This window comes from Augochlora pura, chromosome 4 (genome assembly GCF_028453695.1).
Source record: "Augochlora pura isolate Apur16 chromosome 4, APUR_v2.2.1, whole genome shotgun sequence".
Taxonomy (NCBI): domain Eukaryota; kingdom Metazoa; phylum Arthropoda; class Insecta; order Hymenoptera; family Halictidae; genus Augochlora; species Augochlora pura.
The window spans coordinates 15,211,932-15,237,430 of NC_135775.1; the positions used below are offsets into that span (position 1 = coordinate 15,211,932).

Genomic DNA, 25,499 nt, shown 5'->3' on the forward strand with positions numbered 1-25,499 from the left:
TGTTCGCGTTATCAAGAGAGTGTCAAGCTTAATCGCACTACTAATTAACTAGCTCGGTTACAAATACACCGCGTTATTTGGTAGTTTCATTACGTAGAAGAACCCAGTTTTATTTTGCAGTAATTTTAGAAGTATACTAAGCAAAATAGACATGCGTAATTTCAATTAAATTTTTATTATATTAGGTCTACCGGAAAATTATGTCCGCTAATGTCATTTTATTTGCGACATATATTACTCAAAAATGATGTTCATAAATCACCATCACGCTGGCAGCAGTGCATAAATTACGGTTATATTATATTATTATAATAATACGTGATTAATAATCGCGTGATTAAGTAATACGAATTAATACGATCGCGTATTTTTTCGCCGAGTAGAGAACTTAAATGAAATTGTTAGATAATAGAATCTTTGCTATCAGGATATTACAATATTTTTACATATATATTACGCCAGAGAGAGATTTTACACCTCTGTATACATATACTCTTTTTATATACAAAACTGTATATTGTACTTATATACAAAATTCTATAGACTGTATTTATACTATATAAAATACTTTTGTATATACGAAAATTTAATCAACAATTGACGATGAAATCTCTATTTCAGTCGTTCACTCCAATTAATGATTAAATCTCCAGCTTAATCGTTAATTGCTGCTAATTTGATACCTTTTAATATCAAAGTTTATGAATTTTCCAAGACAAATGTCATTCGATTATGTTTTCGGCACAAACCATATATTTATGCATAGTTTTTTTCATATTTTCGACAATATCTAAATTATTGAAGTAAAATATACTTTTTTCAATTTCTAGAAGTTTTTTACTATATGTAGCATGTATATGTTTAAAATACAAGTACCAGGGTATTACAAAAATAAACCTTCAGATAAGAGAGTGTGTATATTATAATATCATAATATATTATATCATTATGATATTATATCATAATATTATAATATATTATATCATTATGATGTTATATCATAATATTATAATATATTATATCATTATGATGTTATACCATAATATTATAATATATTATTACAGTATCTATAAACTTCTAAATATACTATTTCTGCAAATACATAAATGCACAATTATGAAGCATATACAGCAATATAAAATATAAAGTATTACATAGCCAAAAGTATATATCCATATATATCCAAAAAATATTCGGACACTTTCAAAACGACATAATTTTTGTACGACTTCACTAAATAATTAGAATTTGTTTTAGACAATAAAAGAGCTAGCTACTTTTCCTAATGTTACCACTACTAAGAATAACAAACAAAAAAGCCACATCTTTCAACAGTTTCGCTAAAAAATGTTAACAGTTAATTTTTTATTTTTTGCCATATTAAGTAATAGAGAAATAAAACAAAAATATATGACAACCACAGCACAAGAAACTAGTCCTCGGAATATTTCTAAAAGATTCAAGTTGTTTAGCTCAATTTTAAAACAGTAATGCCGTTTTAAAAGCGTTTATTTTTGCCCGCCAGTATATGTATATTCGCTTGGAGGAAAATGTAATGGCAAAAGCCGCTTTGCCTAACGAGAATTGCATTTTAGAACGCTGGAGAAACGAGCGAGGGTGAAATCGTTCGAAGAAATTTGGATTGTGCTCGACGAAGCCGTTTCGTATCGTAATAAGCTCCCGAAGACAATTTCCTATGGGACGCCCGTCGAGAGTTTCGTCCGGCTCGCGAATCCGAATATCATGTCGACATTAATTGCGTTTAACCGCGGCAGAAATAATCCGTGCGGTATTCGCGTCGGTTTCCCCCGAACACGAGAACGGTGGTCTGCTCCATAAAAGATGCACCAACGACGAGAGAGGGCAACGAGTATGACGGGATTAGACGTAGGCAACGCGAGCGAACGTTGTTTCGGCCGGCCGGTAATTACAGTCGCACGCGTGCATCGCAGCACGGGCCGTCAACGATTAAATACCTTTTGCAAGTGATTTATGCTCGAGCGCGATCCAAGCACACCGGAATCAAATAAAACCAAATGTTGCGGAATACACAATTTGGTGACTCTCAATCTAAGCATGTCGAAAATAACACTTTTCTGAGGAAATATTAAATACAAAAATTAGTCGATTGTAAGGGAGAAATGTTACTATTTTATTTAATTGTTTGTTGCTGATCGCTTTTAAGATTACTTGAGGTGTAACTGTGTTTATTCTATAGAGCAGGCTTTATGTGTACAAAACATGAGGAGTTTGAACAATAAACTAACAATAAGTCATGTAAAAAGTGCAATTATTATTGATTCATTAGCATTCAATTGTAAACAATTAAAGAAGTTACGTAGGTAAAGGAATTTTTCATTTTATTAAATATTCTTCTAAGATAAAAACTGATTTAAAAATATTGCATAAATAAGTTTATTCTTCTTTCTCGTAGGATAAAAATCTGCGAATAAGAACATAAATTTTCATTTAAAGAACGAGTTATTCTTCTAGTAAACTACAAAGGGGGGAATAAAAAAGCTAGAATAGTCGTAGTTTTACATTTAGATTTACAGCTTTCGAATGGACACCCCGTACAGTGATTTCTAGTTCTGGTAAATTTCAGAAACTAAACGTGATTCGCCGAAGCGATATATTTATCCGTAGACTACTGATACGTCTGTGATAACCGAGTAGTTAATTACTTTGGGTCTTTGCACTCGAAGCAATTATTATTAGAAATCCTAAAATCTTCGAATCCTGAATTCTTATGTAATTTGAGGCGCAAAAATTATGGCGCGCTTTAAATTATAATTGAAAAATTGTGAAGTTATGGGATTATCAGAGTGTGAAATTCTATAGTTGTAAAATTGTAAAATTGTAAAATTGTATACTTGTAAAATTGTATAGTTGTAAAATTATAAAATTACTTAATTGTATACTTGCAAAATTGTAATATTATAAACTTGCAAAATTGTATACATGTGTAGAAAACTGACGAAGTAACGCAATTACCATAAATTCGTGATAGCATTTTCATGTTGAATTTCAGAAACTTAAAAGAGTAACCCATAATAGCCGATGGAAGTGAATATGTTCGTGTATCGTCTGAATACTTCTACAATCCGAATTCGTTCCGCGTTTAATTACTCCCGAGTAATATTGTGCTCATAATGAAATTTCTCTTTCGTTAAATATGAATCGCCTTTAATATCACAGTAATTGTAACGTTGATTAAAACTGTCATAGACAAATGACGAATCAATGGTAGCCGATCGACCACTGACGCGTTCGCTCATGCGTTTTACTCCGTTCGACCTTTCTCTGTAAATAGTGTTTTCCAATCAAGAGAAATTTCATAGCATACTTTCCCGTTTCCGGGAAACCTTTCCACCAGCGGATCCTCGAGTAACCGTTCCGGGATTTACTAAAGTCTCCTCGTTCAACAATTTTTAATCTTTAAAATGGGAGCTTTTTAGTTAAGCTCTGCTAATATTCTACTCTTTCGAGATCTCCTAGAATCGCCTCATTTTACAGATTCTGATCGGTCTTGTCAATCTCAAACATGGAAGCTATTTATTGAATGTTTATTATCATTGTTATAAAAGACGGATACCATGCCGTCATTTGAACATCAATCGTGATAACTGAGACGGAATGCAGCAATACACAAGTAAACACACGTAATCATACATAGTATACACTTTAACAAATACAAGGTGTCCCATTTAGGTTTAGATTGTAAAAAATCTTGTGGACATGTGATTCAAACAGATAAACTATCGCATACCCTTTAATATTTAAAGTGGGGAATTAAATAGCGCTATTAGATTTTTATGCATGAGAGTTTTCAACATTATTTTAAATTATTATAAAAGAGAGCTCACTCATCTCTGTTCTTTTGTCATAAATCTATATTTTTTTATTTCGAAATCATATTCTACGTAAGAAATGTACAACTTTTTATAGTATTATGTTCTTAAATAAAACATATTACGAATCAAATATAAAAAAATACCTTCCACAAGAAAGTGACATTGTCATTTTAATAGAAAAACAAAATTATTCTTGACATAACTTATACATTTTTCAACGAGATTGCAACAGCTAATTGATTGAATAATTAATTAATTTACAAAATTCTTATTCGAGTGAAACAAGGGAATCACTATTAAAATACTTTTTAAAATTATTTTCTTTTCAAACAGAAATCTCTTATCATCATTTTAATCTTTATTCAGGAGTATGATCTCTGATAATTAAAAACAGACATTACTTCTACTTGACCTTATCTTGATGATCTGGCTACGGATAATTGTAAATTAATCCCAAAATGATTATATGAATAATTGTTCAGTATCTGTTCAAATTGTTGCGTCACTCAAGAATGTTTTAAACATCGCATTTGTGTTCGGTAGAATTTATTTAGGTAATCAACACTCTTGATCACTACATATCTCGTCAAAATAAGTCCATGAATAATTCTTTTGGGTCACCCTGTATATTTCACATTTACCTAAGTATGATAGATGAGTGTGTCCCAAATGTCACAGGCGAGTCTTGTAACATCACGACCTTTAATGACTCATAAAATATTTGTTATACGAAAAAATGTTTTTCAGATAGATGTTACGTGGATTCTAGAGGGAGATACATGGTTGTAACTAGTTAAAACTGATTTCAATTCTGATTCTTTATCAAGATACGAAGATCATGTTTAATGTCTTAAATGCAATAACATAGTATTTCTTACGGAATACGGATCAAGCATTGAATACTACGTCGAAAGGTATAACGTCAAATGGGACCTAAAATATACAGCTACTGAGATATTACCGAAACGTGACTGTTAACACAACGTAGTCGGACAACTTGGTTTACGAGCGGCCGATCAGTATTGGTAAACACAGTCCTAGATGTTGCAGAGGCAACAACGTATGCAACGACGTGCATATTCTGCTATAACGGCAGAAACTCCTGAAAATGTTTCTCGCTCTCTAATAATAACATTACGCGATTCTATCGATTGCAGCAGACAGCAGTTCGAACGTCGCTTAAAATAAAACTTATTCTTCTAATGTCTCAGTAATTATCTATTTTAGATTCTATTTGGTATAATCGGGTATTTCTGTAAGCCCTTGGGAACATGATTTGGTAATGAATTAATTTAGCTTCTATTTGGTATAATACCTTTTTATGTAAAATTCAACGCTTTATCGGAATTCGGCAAGAAATAACTATTTAAAAATTGAAGGGAACCTGCATGTCTTAATAACCGATTAGAATAGCGATTAGAATGTATATGTCCCTAGAAGTTATGCAATTTCTATGCGAAACATTTTTTCATACAGTAAATATTTTACGAGTTATTTAAAGGTTGTCGTGTTACGAGTCTCGCCCTACATCTGAATTATGTAATAAGATCTGAGATATTTAACGCGTTACAACCGCCCCAGTGTTACAACCGTGTAGACCGCGATCGATCTACCCTGTATACAAAATGTCGTCACGTTTAGTATTAAGTTCTTTTAAATCTAATTTATGAAACATTCATTGTTAGTGCGAAAATTAAACGGAAGGACATAGAGATAACTTCTAATCGAGTCCGATGGCCCGCAGCGCTCATCAATAAAGCACGGCTCTAAAATCAACAGAGTGCCCCGAATATTTGGAACGTGACGGCGAATTAATTGAATAATCTTCGTCGGCGGTCGATGCGTCATTAAAGGAGCCACGTTACACGGATAATGGCGAGCCGTGCATTATATTGCATTCCTAAAGTCCTGAATCTGATCAAAGATTCAATAATGGCCGGGGCCGCTCCTAAAGCGAGCATAAAGTTGACGGGCCGACGGTACAGCGAACGCGGCAGTAATAACTATCTGCACAGCCGACGACCAACTTCCGCCACTTCGATCAATGTTAATCACTTTCTTATCACCTGCCGTCAGACCCACGGCGAACGGGCGAACGGCGAAACGGCGCGGAGGCACGGCGGACGCGAAGAAGTTGTCTTCGCGCTAAAGGCCTTCAACGTTTCTGATTAATGCTTCGATTGTTCGCCGATAAACTCGGGATCGCCTCTCGAACGGCTCCTAATTGCCTCATTAACCAATAATTTCGCGGTGTTGCATAAATTGAGCGACGATCCACGCGGTGCATATTTGAAGATCGATCGTAAGCGTGCGATCCCACCGATGCACGATCATGGTGTTCTACTCACCAATGCCAACTACATCTGTTCTGACGTTTCAAATCGATTGACCATCCCTTACCTGAAACAGAAAGAAAGTGATGGTCGGAACAGGTTTATTATAGCGTAGAACAACGATATCTGGTTGTTGAATAGTTCTTGGGATAATATTGTTAACAAATAATAACTTTATGTCTCAATTTATGTTCCTTCTTACATTTTCATATCGTCTTTATTTTAGACATTTACAACATTTTTATAATTGCTTTGGAAAATTTTATCGAATTACACCAATCAAATTTGATAGTTTACGTTGTTAGTTTTTTGGTTAACCTATAACCACAGTTTGCAGAAGTAGTATAATAATAGACAGTTTTAATCGTGAATTTCTTTTGTGATTCTTATGATTGCGGATTTGATGCATTTGCGAGAAGAATAAGTAGATGTAACTTGAAACGAAAGGAGGATTGAAATATTTGAGGAATATTGCGCTTATTTTGTGCTTATTACAATTATTAGAAACAATATTTTTAAGTGACTTTCGATTTCTTCAATTGATGCAGAAAATTTCTACTTTAATTAATGATCCGCAGTCTACCGATCATTATTTGGAAAGGAGATTTTTACGGTAATTTCTGGTTTAATATAGTAAATCAGCAACATACTAGTCAAATTACTATTGCGTAAAGTGAAAAGTAATTATTTTTCGTAATTAAGTAGTAGTTCCTCTAAATCTAAGTCATTCTACACAAAATTATTCGAGCCCTATTAGCACTTTGTTATGCGAACAATTTTAACAATTTTGTAAGATTGAAATATCCTATTTAATAAAATAGAAGTCAAAAAATTAAGTTGTATGACATAAATGATTCTTTCAGCAATTCTACATTTCGGGAATACTAATAAAATTAGGCAGACGTAGCAGATTAGCATAAAAATTAATTTTCAAATCTGTGAAGAGTTGAGCAGTTTATGATAGCTTTATGGAACAGTAGAATTTTACATTTCTTCATAAAAATAATATACAGGGTGATCAACTGAAAATTAACATTCCGTTACCTGAATTAAAAACTAACATTCCGTACACCTGATAGTAAAAAGGAATTGTTCTATCGAGGTCATTTTAATAATTTTTTCAAAGTTACGAATCTTTTGCTGAGCAATGTTTAGTTTTCACAGCATGATCTTGTTACTCGCATCAAGACGAGTTCAATGACCTATAATGTCATGATCTTGACAATTAAAACATGACTCGAAATTAGAAAATACGATGCTCGGTACTCTGAGCATTTGTAATAAATTAAGATAAGTTCCGCCGTTTCCGTATTCTTATATTTAACTCAGTTTTTAAGGTTATCCCACAGTAATGATAATACAGGTCATTGAACTTATCTTCACTTAAGCAACAACTGTTATTAACTGTTGAGCAACAAATGCTATAAAAACTACTTTCGAAGAAGCTGGTAAACTATAGCATTTTGAAGTTCGCAGAACTTTTAACGCCAAGTTTACAGACATTTTGCAATTTACGATTATTGTAACTCTGAAAATGAATTCATAAGAAGTTTGTTGAATAACTTGATTTTATTAAGCATACACTTTCAGACAAAAGTTAAGAAAATTTAAGTTTTTAAATCGTATCGTCAACACCATAATAACGTTGTAAAAGCAATTGCTCCTAATAATATCTTTACGATTATTGTAATTATGAGAATAAATATGTAAGAAGTTTGGTAAATAACTTAATTTCATTAAACATACACTTTGAGACAAAAGTTACGAAAATTTAAGTTTTTAAGTCATATTATTAACACCATAATAATACCGTTGTAAAATCCTTCGCTCCTAATATACATATATCTTTCAGTGAGAATTTAATAAAAACTTAAGTGCTAAATAAAAGACGCTCAGTCTCATGAATGCAGCCAATACACCATGAATACAGTAGGATATAAATGACGAAATCGCGTAGAAATTCGAGAGCCGTTTTCAGCGGAAAACGGCCGTGAAAGTCCAGCAATCAATCGTTGTTAATTTCAGATTCTTTTGTGTGTCAGTGTGATAGAGGCGAGGACGGTTCCTTTGGCTGCCTTTCACGGCCACTTCCGTCGCGGACAGTCGCGTTTGAATTTAAATAACGCACCCTTTTGCCAACAGAACCGGAAACTGCGATTCGAGGTCAAAAAGAAGCCCCCGGCTGTGTGCGCGCCGGAACGGCTCTTTGTATCGGCTCCATCTAATATGAGGGATTTGTAATTAAACTTGCTACCCGATGACGAGTTATTGTACTACCCTGGCTTGTTTGCCCCTTCGGGCGAGGAAGGGAACCCCGCTCGCTCTCTCCCTTTCTCTCTCCTTCGCCCCCCCCCCTCTCTCTCTCTCTCTCTCTCTCTCGATTTGTCCCTTCGTGCCTGACGTTTGTTGCCCGCTCAGTCTTCCTTCCCCCGCCGGTGAAAATTGGAAAACGCGATATTAAATGACGATCCTGTGTAGTATTTGTAACCGGAGCCCCGGTTGCATGCGAATTTAATTGGATCGGGAGTAATTTTCCTCGAATTTCGTAGGATTTCATGGAAATTCAGGTTCTGCATCGAGGATTCTGTTACGGTAAAGATGATATAACGTTGCGCGAACGTATAAGCCGTGAATTTTGTACGTTCGCGGGATTCGCGACGGTACGAAACCGAATCACGTCGAATGTTTAATTCAGTTTTCCGATGTCTCCGGGTTCGTTTTAGATTCCCACGCCCGGCCGAAGTAATTTTTCTTTGGTCGCTGGAAATTGATTTACGAGTTAGAAGAAACGCGTAGATATTTTTCTGATTTAATTCGTCGTTAATTCTAGCATCGAAACCAAGGAACGGACTCGATTTGCAATTTCCAAATGCTCGACACGTGCGTAGTGGAATAACTATTCGTGGAATAACTTGGATCCGCAGTGCTATAACGGCAACAGCATCGCGATCAGATTTAGAGTTCTATGATAATGTGTATCAATGTAAATATGTAGACGAAGCAATCAGTGATATAATATTGCAAAAATTGTTCGACCGCTCCAAAAGTATACTCGCAGGCAATTAAATCAACTTGAGAAACCGATAGGAAATTGTTATAATTTTGTTGCGCGATGCGTTACTGCGTCGGCCTTAGTTGGTGACGATTAAATAACGCGCCTACCTCGCGATAAATTAATATGTTGAGGATAGATTTGAGGGTGAACTGAGATGGGACAAGGTGCCGTATTTAACAAGGTTTAATAATAAAAGAGACGAACAACTTATCACAAACTATAACAACTATGTACAAAATGTCGGTTGTCGGACTAGATGAGAAGTTACTTAGTGCAAAGTACGAAGTGAAGTAGGTACGCTTCTCATCCTCCGATTATGCCTTCCTATGTAAATGGCGTGGGTGAAGTTAGTATTTCATTGGCTACTTAAATAATATTAAGACCAATGAATACTAGAAAGATGGCCAAAGAAGAGGGGACAGCAAAAATCTGCGAATTCCCAGATTCATTGTCTCTGAAGTCGCGTACGTATATATATATGTTATTTTTTTTAATTATAATGAAAATATGAAAGAAAAATAAATTTTTATACCGGTATTAGTTTCTGTTTTAAAATATAACAATTTTTCTTTTACAAAAATCTCTACGAAATCATACAATAATTAGTAATTATAAAGTGAGTTTTAAATTACTGTGAAAATATTAACTGCGTGAGTAAACGTTTCAAACGAAAATAAAATAGCATCAAGCTAGCCAAATGATGCAATAATTAATTTTACATTACACTTCCTTTTATGTAAAAGCTACATTATCAATACAATGCACGAAGTTAATTGTTTATGACATGTTAATGGAGAAAATTTCATTTCACGAATTCTATTAAATCAACGCGCAAATTAATTACGAGCTGATCGTGTTTTTAATATTTTTATTAAGTATAATATAATGCTGATAAATGAAGAAAAGGTTCATAAATTGAACTGTAATTTAAATGTGAATGACGATGTATTTAGCAAATTTTATAATATAAAAACTTTGCTTTATTATTCACGATAGTTTGCAACGTGCGGTCAGTGTGAAAAACACATATGCACGGTGTTTCTGATTTTTCAGAAATTGTCAGTATTTGAACTAGCGTAATTTCGTAAAAGCATGTCGTATAAAAACAAACCTGAACTCATTTTAAAGCTTGAAGCTTCTACTTACGCTGCGCGTCGTTCATCTTCCCGTGACACGTTTTTGCTAAATGTAACAGGTGGGAAACTGGAGGCATGCTCTTTCTGGAAAAACACCTCTGACTGAAACGTCTGTTAATACACTGGAAAATGTTGTTCACGAATGTCTCTAATTCAAAGACCCTGATTTAAAGATCGAGGTTCTACCTTTACAATGACTCCTTAAACTTTGTTGCACAATTTGTTTTAGTCGCTTTATTGAGCTTCGAACGAAAGGTGTCTGCCTACTTTACAGTAACGCAAGGTTCACGATGGGGGGGCTTTAGAGGGCTGAACTTTTCCCCATTACTATTTCACAAAACGACTAAAAAGTATCGTACACAAACTTTTTAGAGGTCACTGTAAAGGGAAAGCTTCGAGCTTCAAATCTGTGGTCAACTTATTCGTCAACAAAATTGTTCGGCGATTGCGAAGATGTTTCAATTCGTAACATGTTTCGGTAAAGCTACAACTATTTTCGTTTGGTACGAGTTGCGAAAGCATGGCAGAGAGAATTGATCGATGAATTATGAAGACAGAGACTCCAAACTTTCAAATAAGACTTGATTTATTATAATACAATTCTTTATTACGAAATTGTAACACTTATATCGATAATTTGTAAGAAATCTAAAATTCAGTGTAATACGTGTGGGATTCCCCTATCGCGAGTCTTCCGAACGGATATCTCGGTTGAAGAATCACTCAATTTTAAATAACGTAATAGATATATTTAGTCTAGTAAAAATGCTAGTTTAATGCTTCGAGGCTGGACACCGACTGCTTAACCCTCTCGCGATCTCTTCATTCATTTGCTTATTATCGATCGATATTTTATTGCCGCTGCCCCGCTTCGTCGCTCGCGCACTCTCACGCATACAAACACACCGTAGTTCACTCACCACATACATTTTATACCGATCGTATTTATAAACTTTAAACGGAAAATCTATTTTTTCTTTCTATATAATATGGAATATTCGATACCTTTTTGTTCGCATTACAATATAATGTATTCGTTGAAAGTATAGCATTACTGTCAAAAGAAGATTTAACGAAGCCTAGATCAAGCGAAAATGAATCATCATTAGGCAACGATTATTTTATAACAGCATGGATAGAAATATATAACAGAGAAGTCATGGTAAAGATTTAGGAACGTTGTTATACTTTCTGAATTTATTACAGCTATTAAATATAGAAATATGTCGTTATCTAAAATTCATATTTTATCAATAATTTCTAACGATATATCCCGATCTATTTTATCTGTTCCAATGCATTTGTTCTAGTCTTTTTTTCTTTTAGAAACGAGAATATAACATCGCCGAATGAAGTAATAGGGAGCAGGTGGTTGGACATAAAATTGCGAACGCACCGGGAAGAACCGCCTAAACTTTCGGCCCGCACAGTAGCACTTTAATTCCGTTCGGCTCGGTCTTGCGCAGAGGCTGGCCATGCATGAGGTAACAAGGGTCTACATTGGGTACAGACACCATCGCTGTGGGGTTAATCGTCCGAAACGACGCATCCGTCCGTTGATCGAACGGCGAAACGTTCACACAGGACCTCGCGGAATGAGAAAAATCGCGAGAACGCACGGATCCGCGGCTTGAAAGAAAGAATTCGAGCGCGGCACATCTCAAACATCAAATGAACAGGATTCAATCGACGGCTCAATCGTTGGACCCGCGTGATCCACTTTGGGCACTGATGGTGGTGGTGCAGCCCGCCAAAACGGAGTTTCAAACTTCATTAACTGGTTAAGTGCCGAACAAGTGCCGTCAATCCCCAAAATGCACACAAAATCTAAAAGTAATTTGATTAACGAAACTGAAATTGGAAAGTTGAAATTTATTATACCGGATGGTATTTTAACCGGAGTTTGACAAAAATTCATTTCGGCGGAGGGATAGAATTTTATTCGATAAAAAGTATGCAAAGTACAAAAGTGTATGCTAATAAAATTTTGTTAATTTATTTATTACATTTGTAAGATTAAGTCGTTATTCAGGGTGATCAAATTATTATATATATTATGGATACAGACAGGATCTTTCAAATAAATAGATGGCATGATTTATAAAGATTAGTGAATAATTGTCGTTCGAATAAAATGCTCAACTAGAAAGAGTATTCATTCGAAGAATTATTTTATATGAATTTATTCGAAATAAATCGAACTATAATTTTAACTACTTTGCATCTTAAAATTTTCATTAAATTTGCTTTTACTATAATCGACTTAACTATCTTTATATGCTTTTATATCCATGGTTTCTCTATTAGTTTTACTCATTTTTGTACAGGGCATTCTAAAATGTTAAATTTAGTATTAAATTATAGCAACTTTAAATTTATTATAAGCACTAAATATAAGTGTTTGTTTCAATTATAAGATGAAGAGAATCGGGCGTAGAAATCTCTTACTGGACCGCAGTAATTTCTGATCTTGTCCTGGACCGCACTTTCGAACTAGAATTATAAATTGTTATTTATAGTATATTTATGAATATAAAGTAGCTATCAGTATTACTATAAGACTTATGAAATTAGAGATTCAAAACAGGAAGGGAGAATATATTTGCTAAAAAAGCACTTATACCACAATTTTCAAGCAATATGCAGATGTATATTTCGCATTAACCTAAGCATGATAGATGTGTTCCAAATGTCAGTTTACATTATACATAGAACCGCGCAATAATATCTATCATACATTTTGAGATATGTATTACAATCGCCCCCGTGTTGCGACTGTCACCGGTCTCCCCTACTATTTACAGTCGCATACGTATTATTTGCATCTTTAAATTTCAATTTGTCCGTCGCAATTTCATTTTACGTTACACGATGGTTCGAACCCGTTTTTAATTGAAATATTCGCTGTTGCAACTCTAAAAAACCGATCGATGGTTAAATAACACCGGGTAAATATGCGAATAACACATTCAGTTCAACGACAGGCCACTACAAATTTAAGTTTGTACATATATCGCCAGTCTGCTGCACAAGCAGTCAAATATAAAGCGTTCAATTCTGTTATAACAAAACCAACAAAACTTTTGAAATAGTGAAATGATTTCGAAATGTTTACCCGCTTCATGCGAAATCAAATGATGCTCCGTTTCACGTTGCCAAATAAAATAAACGGTTCTCGATATATGTATAAATATATTGAGACATTATCATTCCCGTTATTCCGCCATATTTCACGTTTCGAAATATAATTTAATCTTAATAGGTTATGCATCCGTTCGATTCTCTTTGGTTATCATTACACGGCGGATTTTCCGTATTAATGACGGAAACGAAATTGCGATAGCGTTAAAAGAGTTTCAAAATGTTTCAAAGAGTTTCAAATGTAAAATCTCTAGGAAAATACATGAATGTACACAATATTAAGCATAAACTACATTAAGTGTTAAATCTGATATTAAACATAAACATTTTACAATCATTCGGATGATTGGTGACGTTAGTAGTAGATCGGTAAAACATTTATTTGCCGAAAATAGATACTTAAATGTACTTTAATAGTGTTTAATATATTTATGTTCTCAAAATGTATATTTATATATGCATATATCATATGTGATACACGAAAATATATTATATGAATATATGCAGAAAAATGTATGTAATATATATTCATTAAAAGTATTGTCTAATAATTATTATAAACTTAGTAATTAGAATGCCTGTCACTTATAGTAATATTTCACATATAATATTATTACATATAAATTATAATAGTAGTTGTTAATTACTACTACAATTTATATTAAATGTAATATGTAATTATATTATATATAATTAGTAATTACTATAATAATTTATATTATGCTAAGTAACAAGCCTTCTTTTTATATTAACTGCTGATAATTGATGATGTTTATCTCAATGTGCTAAGAGAACGAAATACTGACAAATCAATAAATGACATCTCAAATTTTAAAAATGCATATGTTACCAGTCAATGAAATGTGCAATATGAATATGCAGAATGCAATATACAAAACACATGTGCGAATGACATAAAATATGCAACATATGCAAAATAACTGTGTTATTGTTCGGTGAAAACAAAACTTTCTGTCCAGATCCCACAACTGTATTTAATTCTTATAAAAATATTCATTTGCATACAGATCCGCGCAGTCTTGTTATTATAAAGAATTCAGGCACGTTTCGTTGCCTTCGGAAAACGTTTTATTGCCGGGGGACTCGAGTTTGCGAGAAATCGCAATATCCCGCGGAACCTAATTCATTGCGAGTCGGATTTCATTTGAATTTCGGGCTGAATTGAATTCTTAAAACAGATTCTACGTTCCGGAGGTAGTAGGTACGTGACTGTCCGGATGTCCTGGTTTAAATATTTCAGGGCAATGTATGTTCGTAGCGGTCCTTTGAAAAATTCACGTGCTTCGGACGAAATAAATTGTATTGAGCTTCGGGGCGACACAATGTGCGTTTCCTCGAGAAATCTTTAAAACAGCAGACACACGCTCCCCTCCAAAAGTATTAGAACACCATCTCATTTAGTATAAATTTTCATTTTTCATTCGGCTCAGGTTTCGATAATGACTGAGTGTTTTACGGCGTCATGTTGTAAAATTACATGTTAACACTTTGCCGTCCGCATGTCTCTTTACTAATCTCAACGTTAGTTCTCATAAATTTTCGATCCTGTCTCCCCATTTTCATGAAATTTGAAAAATATACATATGTAAATAAATGTAAAATTTGTTCGATTTATATCATTCTTTATTTACATTTTGTTTGGTAATTACTCAGTATTTCTCTTTTCGAAGATACGAAGCGAGATAATGTCTAAGATGTAACGCAATTCCACATTGTTTCTCTTGTTTGTTTCATATTTTTCACCAAATCTAACATTACACTTTTGAAAAGAGTACAACTATGAAAAAGTGCTAGAATAATGCTAGAAAATGGAAGAAGTTTGTAATAAAACAGTTTTATCTCGGTAATATCATATCAGAGGATTAGTTTTATTTAAATGATTTTTGAATAATCATTTAAAGAAATCAGCGACTTGAACGTTTAACCTCTGGACACCCTGTAACTTCGGAGATAATTACTTTACTTAATCAGTTACAAGGATGTACCTAAAACGTGTCACAAAGGAAAGAACAACAACATCACATTACATCCAGCTGTCTCAGAATAATTATTTACATTTGTTTATTTGATCGTTCCATTTCATCTTTCCTTCCAAATATTTAAAACATTAAAAACTCTACAAATATCTTTCAGTTTTCACAAAAGTTGCAATTTAAACAGCAAATTGTAGCTATCTTGCACGCGCGACGAGTGCACTCGTCAAAAACAACTGACTGGTTAAATAGTACTCACTACGCCGATATACGGGCGTCGCAAAATCAAAATTCTTCGACACGCTCGACTGCGTATCGTAAAGAGTAAACAAAACGTTACATCAAATATTTTACGGGCGATGCAAATTTTTGTAAAACACCCGGTGTTTGAGCGGGGGTCCGGTAAATAAATTTCCGAAACACCGGATCGATTATCCGTAGTTGCCACGGTCGGTGAAACAGTAAGTTGTCATTAAAATTCATTTATTCCCGGTGCGTGCAAAAATATCGCGAGCGCGACGCGAATCAGTTTACACTTTCGCCCGGCGAAAAACGTTGCCGCGCGAAATGAAAACCAACGACGTTGCATCGAAAAACAAATTTGTAACCAGCAATTTCGTGGATCGCGCACCACGGACAAATGGTATTCCCGTGTTCTCAATATTTCGCGGGCCGTTTGAAAATGTTGCGCCCTTTTTCCGTCAGCCCGGCAAATTTTTGCGTGGGGACTCGCCGGAACGCGCCGAGGCGCGGCGAGGCCTCGGTTTTCATAAATTGAAATATCCGCAAAAAGCTGCTGTGAACAGCCTGTTTCCGTCGACTGTTAACTATTAGGGTGTTCCATAAGTCCTTTCCATGCCACGCCTATGTACGACCTCGAGAGTATGCTCCATGAAAATCCGCGATATACCGAAAGTGTGCGAGACAGTGGATGCCACTAGTGTAGGACTATAACTGATAATAAGTTCGTTTAACCCTTTGCACTCGAAGCCATGTTAAGCTTAGATCCAAAATTGCTATTTTCACCAGCTATATAGTATAGTACTTAGTATAATGTATGCATGTGAAATTGAGTCTTGTGACTCGTAAAACTGTTGCGCTTTTAACAGAAGGGTTTTTAATAATCTCAACATTACTTTGTTAATTATATAACAATTTTCATTGGCGCTTCAGAGGCGTCACTCGAGTGCAAAGGGCTAAATTAGAAAACTATAGACTAGAATAATTAACCCCTTCCGCTCGAAGCCATTTTAACTATAAATCTGTAACAATTTTCCTGGATTGTAGTATTTCCATTCTATATGACAAAGTGCACTTTTATGCATACGAAATTGATTCTTATGACTTATGCCAACAGTTTCACTACTTAACAATTTCTTAAATATAAACTTTGTTGGCTTAAATATTATCTTAGAACGTGATAGAATAATTTCTAGTGGTGCCTCAGAGTGACCACTCGAGGACAAAGGGTTAACAGAAAAGTACCGAAACTGAGAACACGACTACTCGACGGCTCTTAGGCTTCTTTACTCTTCGACTTTCAGAACAACTCTGCCGTCCCTTTCAGCTGACGAAAACAGTTAGCCGATCTTCGTTGTTTAAACTGTTTCCACCGCCACGACGGATGCTGCTCGTTCTCTTTGATGTCGCGCCTCTCGGCCCCTACAATGTCTTAAAAGCTACCTCATTGTCCTTACAATTTAATGCTTGCCTTACATTTACGATACTGTACTAACATTCCCAGAGCAACGGTACATAATCATTTAACCCTTTCGCTCCGACGGGCGTATATACACGTTCATACCATATATATATATATACTTTTATTCCATATTTTATACGAGATACTTTTGTTAATTATTAGTAAAAGTAAATAATTAATGATGATTATAAACTTTTATGTTTTAGAAAGCAAAATGATATTAATAAATATAATAAATATCATTGTCAAATTTAGAGAACAAGAAACGACTTCTACTTCGTAGCATTCCGTACCTCAGCGTCAACTACTCAGTAATGTGCTCCGTAGCAAAAGGGTTGATCAAGATGGGATATGTGAATCCGTATGAAGTTTAGGTCCTAAACCAATTCACGGAGACCGACCTTATGAACCGCGTCTCTACGTGCGATTTGCTTCTTCAGCGACATGAACAAAATTCTTTTTTTAACCTCTTAGGCACGGATTGGTTTTGCGCTAATGAAATTTTTCACAATTAAATTATCATTTTTCTTAATATATATTTTATTTGGTATAGCTATATATAGTATTAGTTATATACATTCTTTGCTTAAATGTATCGTAACATATACACTTTTACTTTAATCGTTTACTTTAATTAGTAATAATACAATTGTGCAAATATATAAGACAAACAAATTTTACGTTAATCTACATATGTATATTTTCGAAATTTCATGAAAATAGGTGGATAGGAATGAAAATTCATGAGAACTAACGATGAAACTAGTAAAACTTGACAATTTACAATTTCCAGATAGCCTTTCCCCATAAAGGCGACAAGTGAAACAATCTGAATCAGTGTTGCCGGCGCCAAGCGAAAAAATTTCTGGGAGACCTGCGGACGGCGAAGTGTTAACTATCTTTTGAAAAGTACATCTCCAGACAAAGTTACATTATCTTTAAAAACAACTGAAATGTCACAATAAAAGATAAAATAATTTCTCAAAGTAATATTTTCACAAGATTTTCAGAACTATAAAACCTTTAGTAAATTACATTTTACCATCATAAATCTAATCGTAAATACTTCCTTTTAAAAAAATCGTATACTTATTTATTATTATAAATCTGTCACTATGAGCTGCAGTATTAAAAATGTCATTTGTCCGTTTTCTGTGAATAAGGACTCGTGTCGTTAGACTTTAAATAGTTTTAAAATTCCAGCAACAGTACGAAGATCCTCGTTTGTTCCGCCACAGTGATTCACCAAAGACGCTAATTTTTCAAGGGAACCATTGCGTCATATCCGTCCGCGTGATAGAAACTTTTCCAGCAGGCGACGTGGCGTCGTTCCGAGTGTCCCGCAATTGCGAGGCTAACGCGCGCCGAATAATTACGCGCGAAACAGCAGTGTTGTTCTAAACCAAGAATCGTATTCCTCTTATTCTTTCACCGCGATGTAATTAGCGCATTCGGGGGCCTAAAGGGGCGGAAACAAAGTGTCTTACTACGGAGTCATTTTTCAAACTGCCACGATCGTTTCTTTCGCCTCGTCGCTCCATTTAACGCGTCACTATTCGAGGCAATCCCTTGGCACACCCCGTGTATTAACCCTTCCAGGACGATGTTCGATCGTCGATTTCTTTCAATATTATCGTTATTGCAAAATGTTACGAGTCTTGCAGATGTTATCTGATGGTGGTTTTGAGATTCTGATATTCTGACATCCTGATATTCTACTGATATTTTGATATTCTAAAATTCTGAAGTTTTGATATTCTGAAATTCTAAATATTTCGTATTCTGATATTTTGATATTCCGATATTCTGAAATTCTGATATTTTGATATTCCGATATTCTGAAATTCTGATATTTTGATATTCCGATATTCTGAAATTCTGAAATTCTGATATTTTGATATTCCGATATTCTAAAATTCTGATATTTTGATACTTGATATTTTGATATTCTGACACTTTGACATTCTGACATTCTGACATTCTGACACTCTGACACCCTGACACGTTGACATTTTGACACCCTGACATTCCGGCACTTTAACAATCTAAATGTTAATTCAAAATAAATGTTCTAAATTCTGATATTCTGACATTTTGTCAAGATTATGTCATTTTCATATTGTTCACAGCAGTTCTGAAATCACGTATTTAAGAGTGTCGTGTCTAATAATCTAAATCTGTATAATAAATTTTAAAACATTTTTCAGAGACTCGTGAGAACTCGCAGTTTCCAAAATGTTTGCCCAATTTATTTGTAATAACCACCATTAAAGAACAATTTTCCTCGAAATATTCAGATCGTTTCATTTATTTAATTTCCACTTGAAGAAATTTAAACTTGATAGTTACGCAAAAAGATATTAAAGTGAAGATTGAAAATTAAAACATTACCGTGTTACTACTTTTAATAATTAAATTTTGGTGTTTATGAATGTAGAATAACATTGAATACATCAAATATAAAACAACGAACCATTTATAGAACTTAGAATTAATGTTGCATAATTTTTATTATAATCGTTGATGAACCAAATTTACGTGTACGTAGCTCTTCTATCTTACAATTAATACAAACTATAACATTTAATTATTTAATTTATTTTATTGCAAATTCAGCGAATGTAAATAAGCTTACGCTTGATATAAAGGGGTGATTTCTAACGACATTCAGAAAATAACAATTTGATGACAGTGTTTTATTACTTTTATCTGAGCGATGGGAAATAAATGGCCAATTAAAAGTTTCTCGTCTCCCCTTTTCCACTGCTTGTAACTTAGTTTTAGTTACATTACAAGTTATCTCCCGTATTTCATAATGTTTTAATTGCAAATTGTTACATGCAATCTAATTTTCGCTCTTTCATTTATTAACATAGTCAAAGCAATCTAAAAGCTGAGGTCAGAAAAATGAGAGTCTGCAACAATTTCTGCTTCGTTCTTTCCAAGACACTTCTTTTACTTAAAGCATGCAGGATTCTGCTAAGTTCCTTATGATAAATTGTTGCAAAATTACGTACGATCTTGATATACGAAGTGATATAAATTTTGTTGAGATATTAGAGGGTTAGTTTACTAAGTGATTGCTAAAAAATTATTGTCAAAAATTGCAATTGGTTGGAATGGTAAACAAATTAAAAAAATGATGTGTTCTCAACTTCTACATCTAACGAAAATGTAGAAAATAAATTTTGCAGATCTTTTAACATATGAGCATGTTGAAAACGTCATTTAAATCGCTGAAATATGCAGAAATTACCTGTTTTTGGTGGAAATTCCTGAAAAACTATTTCTATGAATGATAAATGTTAACAGCTCATAACTTAACAATAAATAACAATAAATAACTTTGACATATCTGACGTCGATGAAACTCTCAATGTGCACATAAGTTACCGAGATCTGGAAAATGCATTTTTCCCAATCACTTACAATTTCTTGAAATAATCAGCCCAATGAAATTTTGATCGATTGATCCAATTATACCGTTTTCGAAGATGCAGAAATATTCTTTATACCGACTGTAGGTAATAGTCCAAGTCACAAATGATTTCGCAGCCCCAAACAAGCAGTGTGGAAACCATGATGGATGCATCTTTGATCACCGCACGAAAATTACAACGTGTCAAAAGTACAGAAAAATTATTCAACCATTTATTTCTCATCAACCGAGTAAACGCCAAGAAACGAGCGGCCCGGTATGCAGCGATACGAGGATAAATAAATGAAACACTTTCAATTTCCGGCCGAATACGCCTTCGCCAGAGTGGAAACGGCGGAGGTACACGACCACCGATTAACACCGCGTTTATTGACGTATCGACGAACGGCGGATCAGGAAACGGAAACGGTAGTTGGGGGGGGAAAAAACGTCGGGAGTGTTCTTACAGCCTGGATGGTTCGGAGTTAACGAAAAAAACGAAGAAAAAAGAACGGAAAAAATGGCACCGCCTCGCCTAATGCGCCATCAGCGGGAGCGTAAAGAGCGCGCTGGGTGTCCGCACCATCCCCTCTCGTTTGCAACAGCTGCATCAAATCTAGTTACACCGGCGGCGAATGAAATTTTAGCAGGCCGGGAGATAGTTCAGATATTACGGTGGAATCCTCTTAGTGGCACAATTAGATGTACGAAGACGTTTAAACTTTTCGCTCGTAGAAGTCGTTACGGCCGCCCGTAATACACTCATCAAATATTTAACGAGCCAACTTCCCACCGGGAACGCGAACGCCATTAATTACGGCCATTCCGCGGTATTAACAATGCGAAAACGGCCGCCGGAAATTAGGCGAAACGCTCCGGTATCGAGACGTTCGATGCCGGTTACGTTCCCCGAATTTTCGCGTCTTCCCGGTTTGTCAACGGGATCCGAACTTCGCCGTCGCCGCAGTTCTAGGCTATCGATGCAATTGCCGGAGCCAATGAAGCGGGAAATCGAGCGCACCATGCCTCCAACTGAGATTTTAATCTAAATAAAAGAAACACGATAGTCTGCCGGGTTTCCTCCGGTTAATACGGGAAGTTGGAATCTGTTTCCTAGGCGTGTGCACCGTATATCACGGCTGGATGTATCAAGCGGGTGTGAAGCATTGACGCTTGAATATTTCATTGAAAAATTGACGCTTCAATGTTTTCTTGAAACGTTGACATTTCAATATTTTAGTGAAAAATTTGCGCTTAAATACTTTATTGAATAATTGACATTTCAATATTTTACTGAAAAATTGATGCTTCAATGTTTTATTGAAAAGTCGACATTTCAATATTTTACTGAAAAATTAACGCTTCAATATTTTATTGAAAAATTAACATTTCAATATTTTATTGAAAATTTTCGCTTAAATATTTGATTATGAAGTTGACATTTAAATATTTTATTGAAAAATTGACGCTTCAATATTTTATTGAAAAGTTAATATTTGTTTAATATGTTACTGAAAAATTGCTGCTCGTATATTTGATTGAAAAACGTTAATGCGAAGAAGTAATTTTATTTTGCAATTATAAAGAGCGATCGACATTTGCCAGAAAAATGAACATTTTCACTTTTTGGACTACTTGTTTTGATTTGAAACTGTTTCACTGCATCTAATATCATCCGTTTATAGAAAAATTAAGTGGATTATGTTAATAAATGTTGATTTTATCCTCGTTAGAATGCCGGCAAATCTGTATTCGACTAAAGAAAATTGTTTTCCATTTTCTGTAAACTACCTAAATAAAATTTATATTTGCATAGCTGGTTACAATTTGGAACAGGGCTCGGAATTAACCAGCACGTCATATTAAAATCGTAAAGGGCGCACCTCTCGAGTCTCGTTGCGCGTCTCGCTCCCCAATGATCGTTTAAACGCTATAAACTCGTGCATGAAACTAAACACTTGTGACGGATACACGCAGCTACACACGTCTGACAGATACAAATACGCACGTCTAACACATACAGATACATACGTTGGAGGTGATCTAAATAAAAAAATGCGACTACGAGGAGCGAGACGCGGAACGAGAGTCAGGAGGCGTAGCCTTCGCAATCCTCGTGTTGCGTGCTGGTTAATTCCGAGTCTTGACTTAGGATGACTACAGTATTTCTTCTTTTTTTTTATTACGTACATTTTAGGTTGTGTTATAGAATTTCAAACATTTTTAATAAGTTTTGTGAATTCTTAAATAAATATTACCTCAGCACGTTGACGCCAGCATGCATCACCGGTGGGTCATACGTGTCTGTCCCGTGAGGGGGCGTGTATTTGCTTATTTTGCTTGTATTTCACAAAACAGCTAGTACAATATAGGTTTATTTTATTTTATCTCAACATTATAAACAATCAATAGTAAATGCATAAAAATTCAACATTACAAACTGAATATGATTATTTAATTTTTTTAAATTCCGAGCGCCGCTTACCTGAATATCGACGCCGGTGACGGTTTATTACAATGTATATAGTGTACAAATTATTTCATCATTCTACTCGGTAAACTTATATACGATATGATTTATCCCAAAAGTACAGTGCAAAGTGAAACATTTACAAATAATGTGATTTTAAATTGAAATTATGAATTCAAATTTTAAATGGAAATTTAAATTTCAAATTGTAAGTAGGGTGCTGCGAGTATAATGTTCCATGTTCCCTTAATTATACATTCTTAAACATTGCCTTGATATCGGGGATAGCAGGGACAAATACCCTCGGGCAACACTGAAAGTTAAGAGAACAAGGGGTGTGTTACAAAATCACCCTCTTCGTTATATCGGAACAAAAGAATTATTCAAATTTTAAAAAGTGATTTAAGGAAACGACTTTTTGGAAAACTTCAACATTTACGATAATATCGGACTGCCGGAGAAGTTTTGAAACCCCTTCCCGTGGAATGATAATCGACGAAGGTAACCGTTGGTTCTTCGTCAAAATGGCGAATTTCCAAGTTATAAAGGAAGTTTAAATCGAAGTTCTGATTCTAAAACAATCCCCTTTATTTTCTTTATTAAACATATTTCTTTAATTTGTTGTTAATGAAAATTGGTTTTACAGTTTTAGAATAAGTAAACTAAAGTACTTTATGCATTTACAATAACCGAAATTTTGTAGACTAGTAGAATATTAAATCAAATTCAAGAAACTCAGCTATTCTTATTTAAAAAAAAATAAATTTTAAAGTCTCAGAACTACTAAATTACATAAATTACAATAATCTTAGATTTTCTTCATGACAATGAGTTTTACAAAATGAGATTAATAATCGCGACGATATAAAACAGTGAAATATTGAATAATACCCAATAATTTTATATTTTCTTCTTAACAAAATTTAATTTGAAGGTCTTGGGATAACTAAATTACGTACTTTATTTTTACAATCCTAGAATTACTAAATTCCATAGTCTATCCATTTATGATAATCAGCATTCTGTAAGGCAATAGGATATTCAATAAAATTGATGAAGCTTTCATCTTTTTTTATTTGAGACTTAAAATTGTCTACGAAAGTCTTCATAAATGTTCCCAATTTAAAAATGACTTTTATGGTCACATTATTCCATACAAGGTGACCTATTCAAATCGATCTAATGAAACATCTCGCAAACCGTTGCTATATAAATAAAGGTGAAACGTTATATACATATATAAAATATATATGTTTGTTTGAAAAACATTAAACTGGTTTTAATTATCGATAAAATAAAAATTTCCCTGACAGTACTAAGTATTATAGTTCCTTACTAATTGAATATCGATTAACTTTAGTTCATTTAGTACAGTTAGTATTTTTGGCAAAAAGTAACACTAGTTCAGTTAGTATTAAGGGCAAGAACTAACTTTAGTTCAGCTAGTATTTAGGCTAACTTCGAGCGACTAAAACCGAAGTCAATATAAAGTTCAATATTTCGTAAATTAATATGCCAACAATCTAGATAGATTTTGATTAATTGAAAAAATTAACGCAAATTATCAAAATATTACGTTCTAACACAAGTTCGTCCCGCTTCGTTCCCTTTTTGTTATTTACCAAAATCGACGTGGCAGTTTTAAAGAAATTATATTTACATTCCTCCAATGATAATGATTGTTAGTATCGACTTTGACAAGAAATTGGCAAATATAATTAAAATCTACGCTCCGTTGTTATCACTTCACGATACAAGAGTTCTGCGAATAAAACCATTTCAGCCACTTAAATTTTATACTTTACGCGACATTATCGTGCGTAGGTGCTAAAAAAATAAATAACTATAAGCAGGTCCACGGAAGGTTATTAGAAACCGGTAAAATCCGCGAACAATTGTTTTCCGATCAACAAGATCGGAGGATTTACCGCGGGGGAGGAACCGCGAGATGGAAAAAAATAGTAGAATCGATCGTGATTTCAATATGGTGGATCATCGAGGTTTCCGGCGCATCGATTCGGCCGCGCGGCATGCGGCAGTTCGAAAATAAATTAGCCTCGGTGGCGAGACACGAAGGAATTTCGACGAATCGATAAACTCCGACACAATGGCTGGCCCTAGCCTGTCCCTCGCCGGAGAATAAATGTTTCAGCACCCTCCGCACCGGACCCAATTTACCGGGCCACGGTTTCGTTAACATTTATTGGATTCTTACATGTACAGTTGTCAACGTCGCCCCTCCGGTAATTTACGACTGTCAATAACTCCCCCGTGAATATGACCGGTGTAGTTAGCTCCTGAATTCGACAAGTAATTGGGACGGACTCTTTCATCCGGGCAAATTTATAGCCGCGTGAGAATGCACCCCCTGTAAACCCCCCCTCCCCCCTCCCCCC

General features: G+C 34.6%; 1 protein-coding gene across 1 annotated transcript in view; it reads right to left on the reverse strand.

Annotated features, from left to right (window-relative positions):
* Positions 1-6,215: 6,215 nt before the first annotated feature.
* Positions 6,216-25,499, reverse strand: part of LOC144468685 (furin-like) — a 240,005-nt gene continuing 220,721 nt past the window's right edge. Inside the window, exon 3 of the mRNA XM_078178326.1 lies at positions 6,216-6,254. Within this exon, the coding sequence (XP_078034452.1) occupies positions 6,231-6,254 (24 nt within the window). The 3' untranslated portion in view covers positions 6,216-6,230. The remainder of the gene's footprint in view (positions 6,255-25,499) is intronic.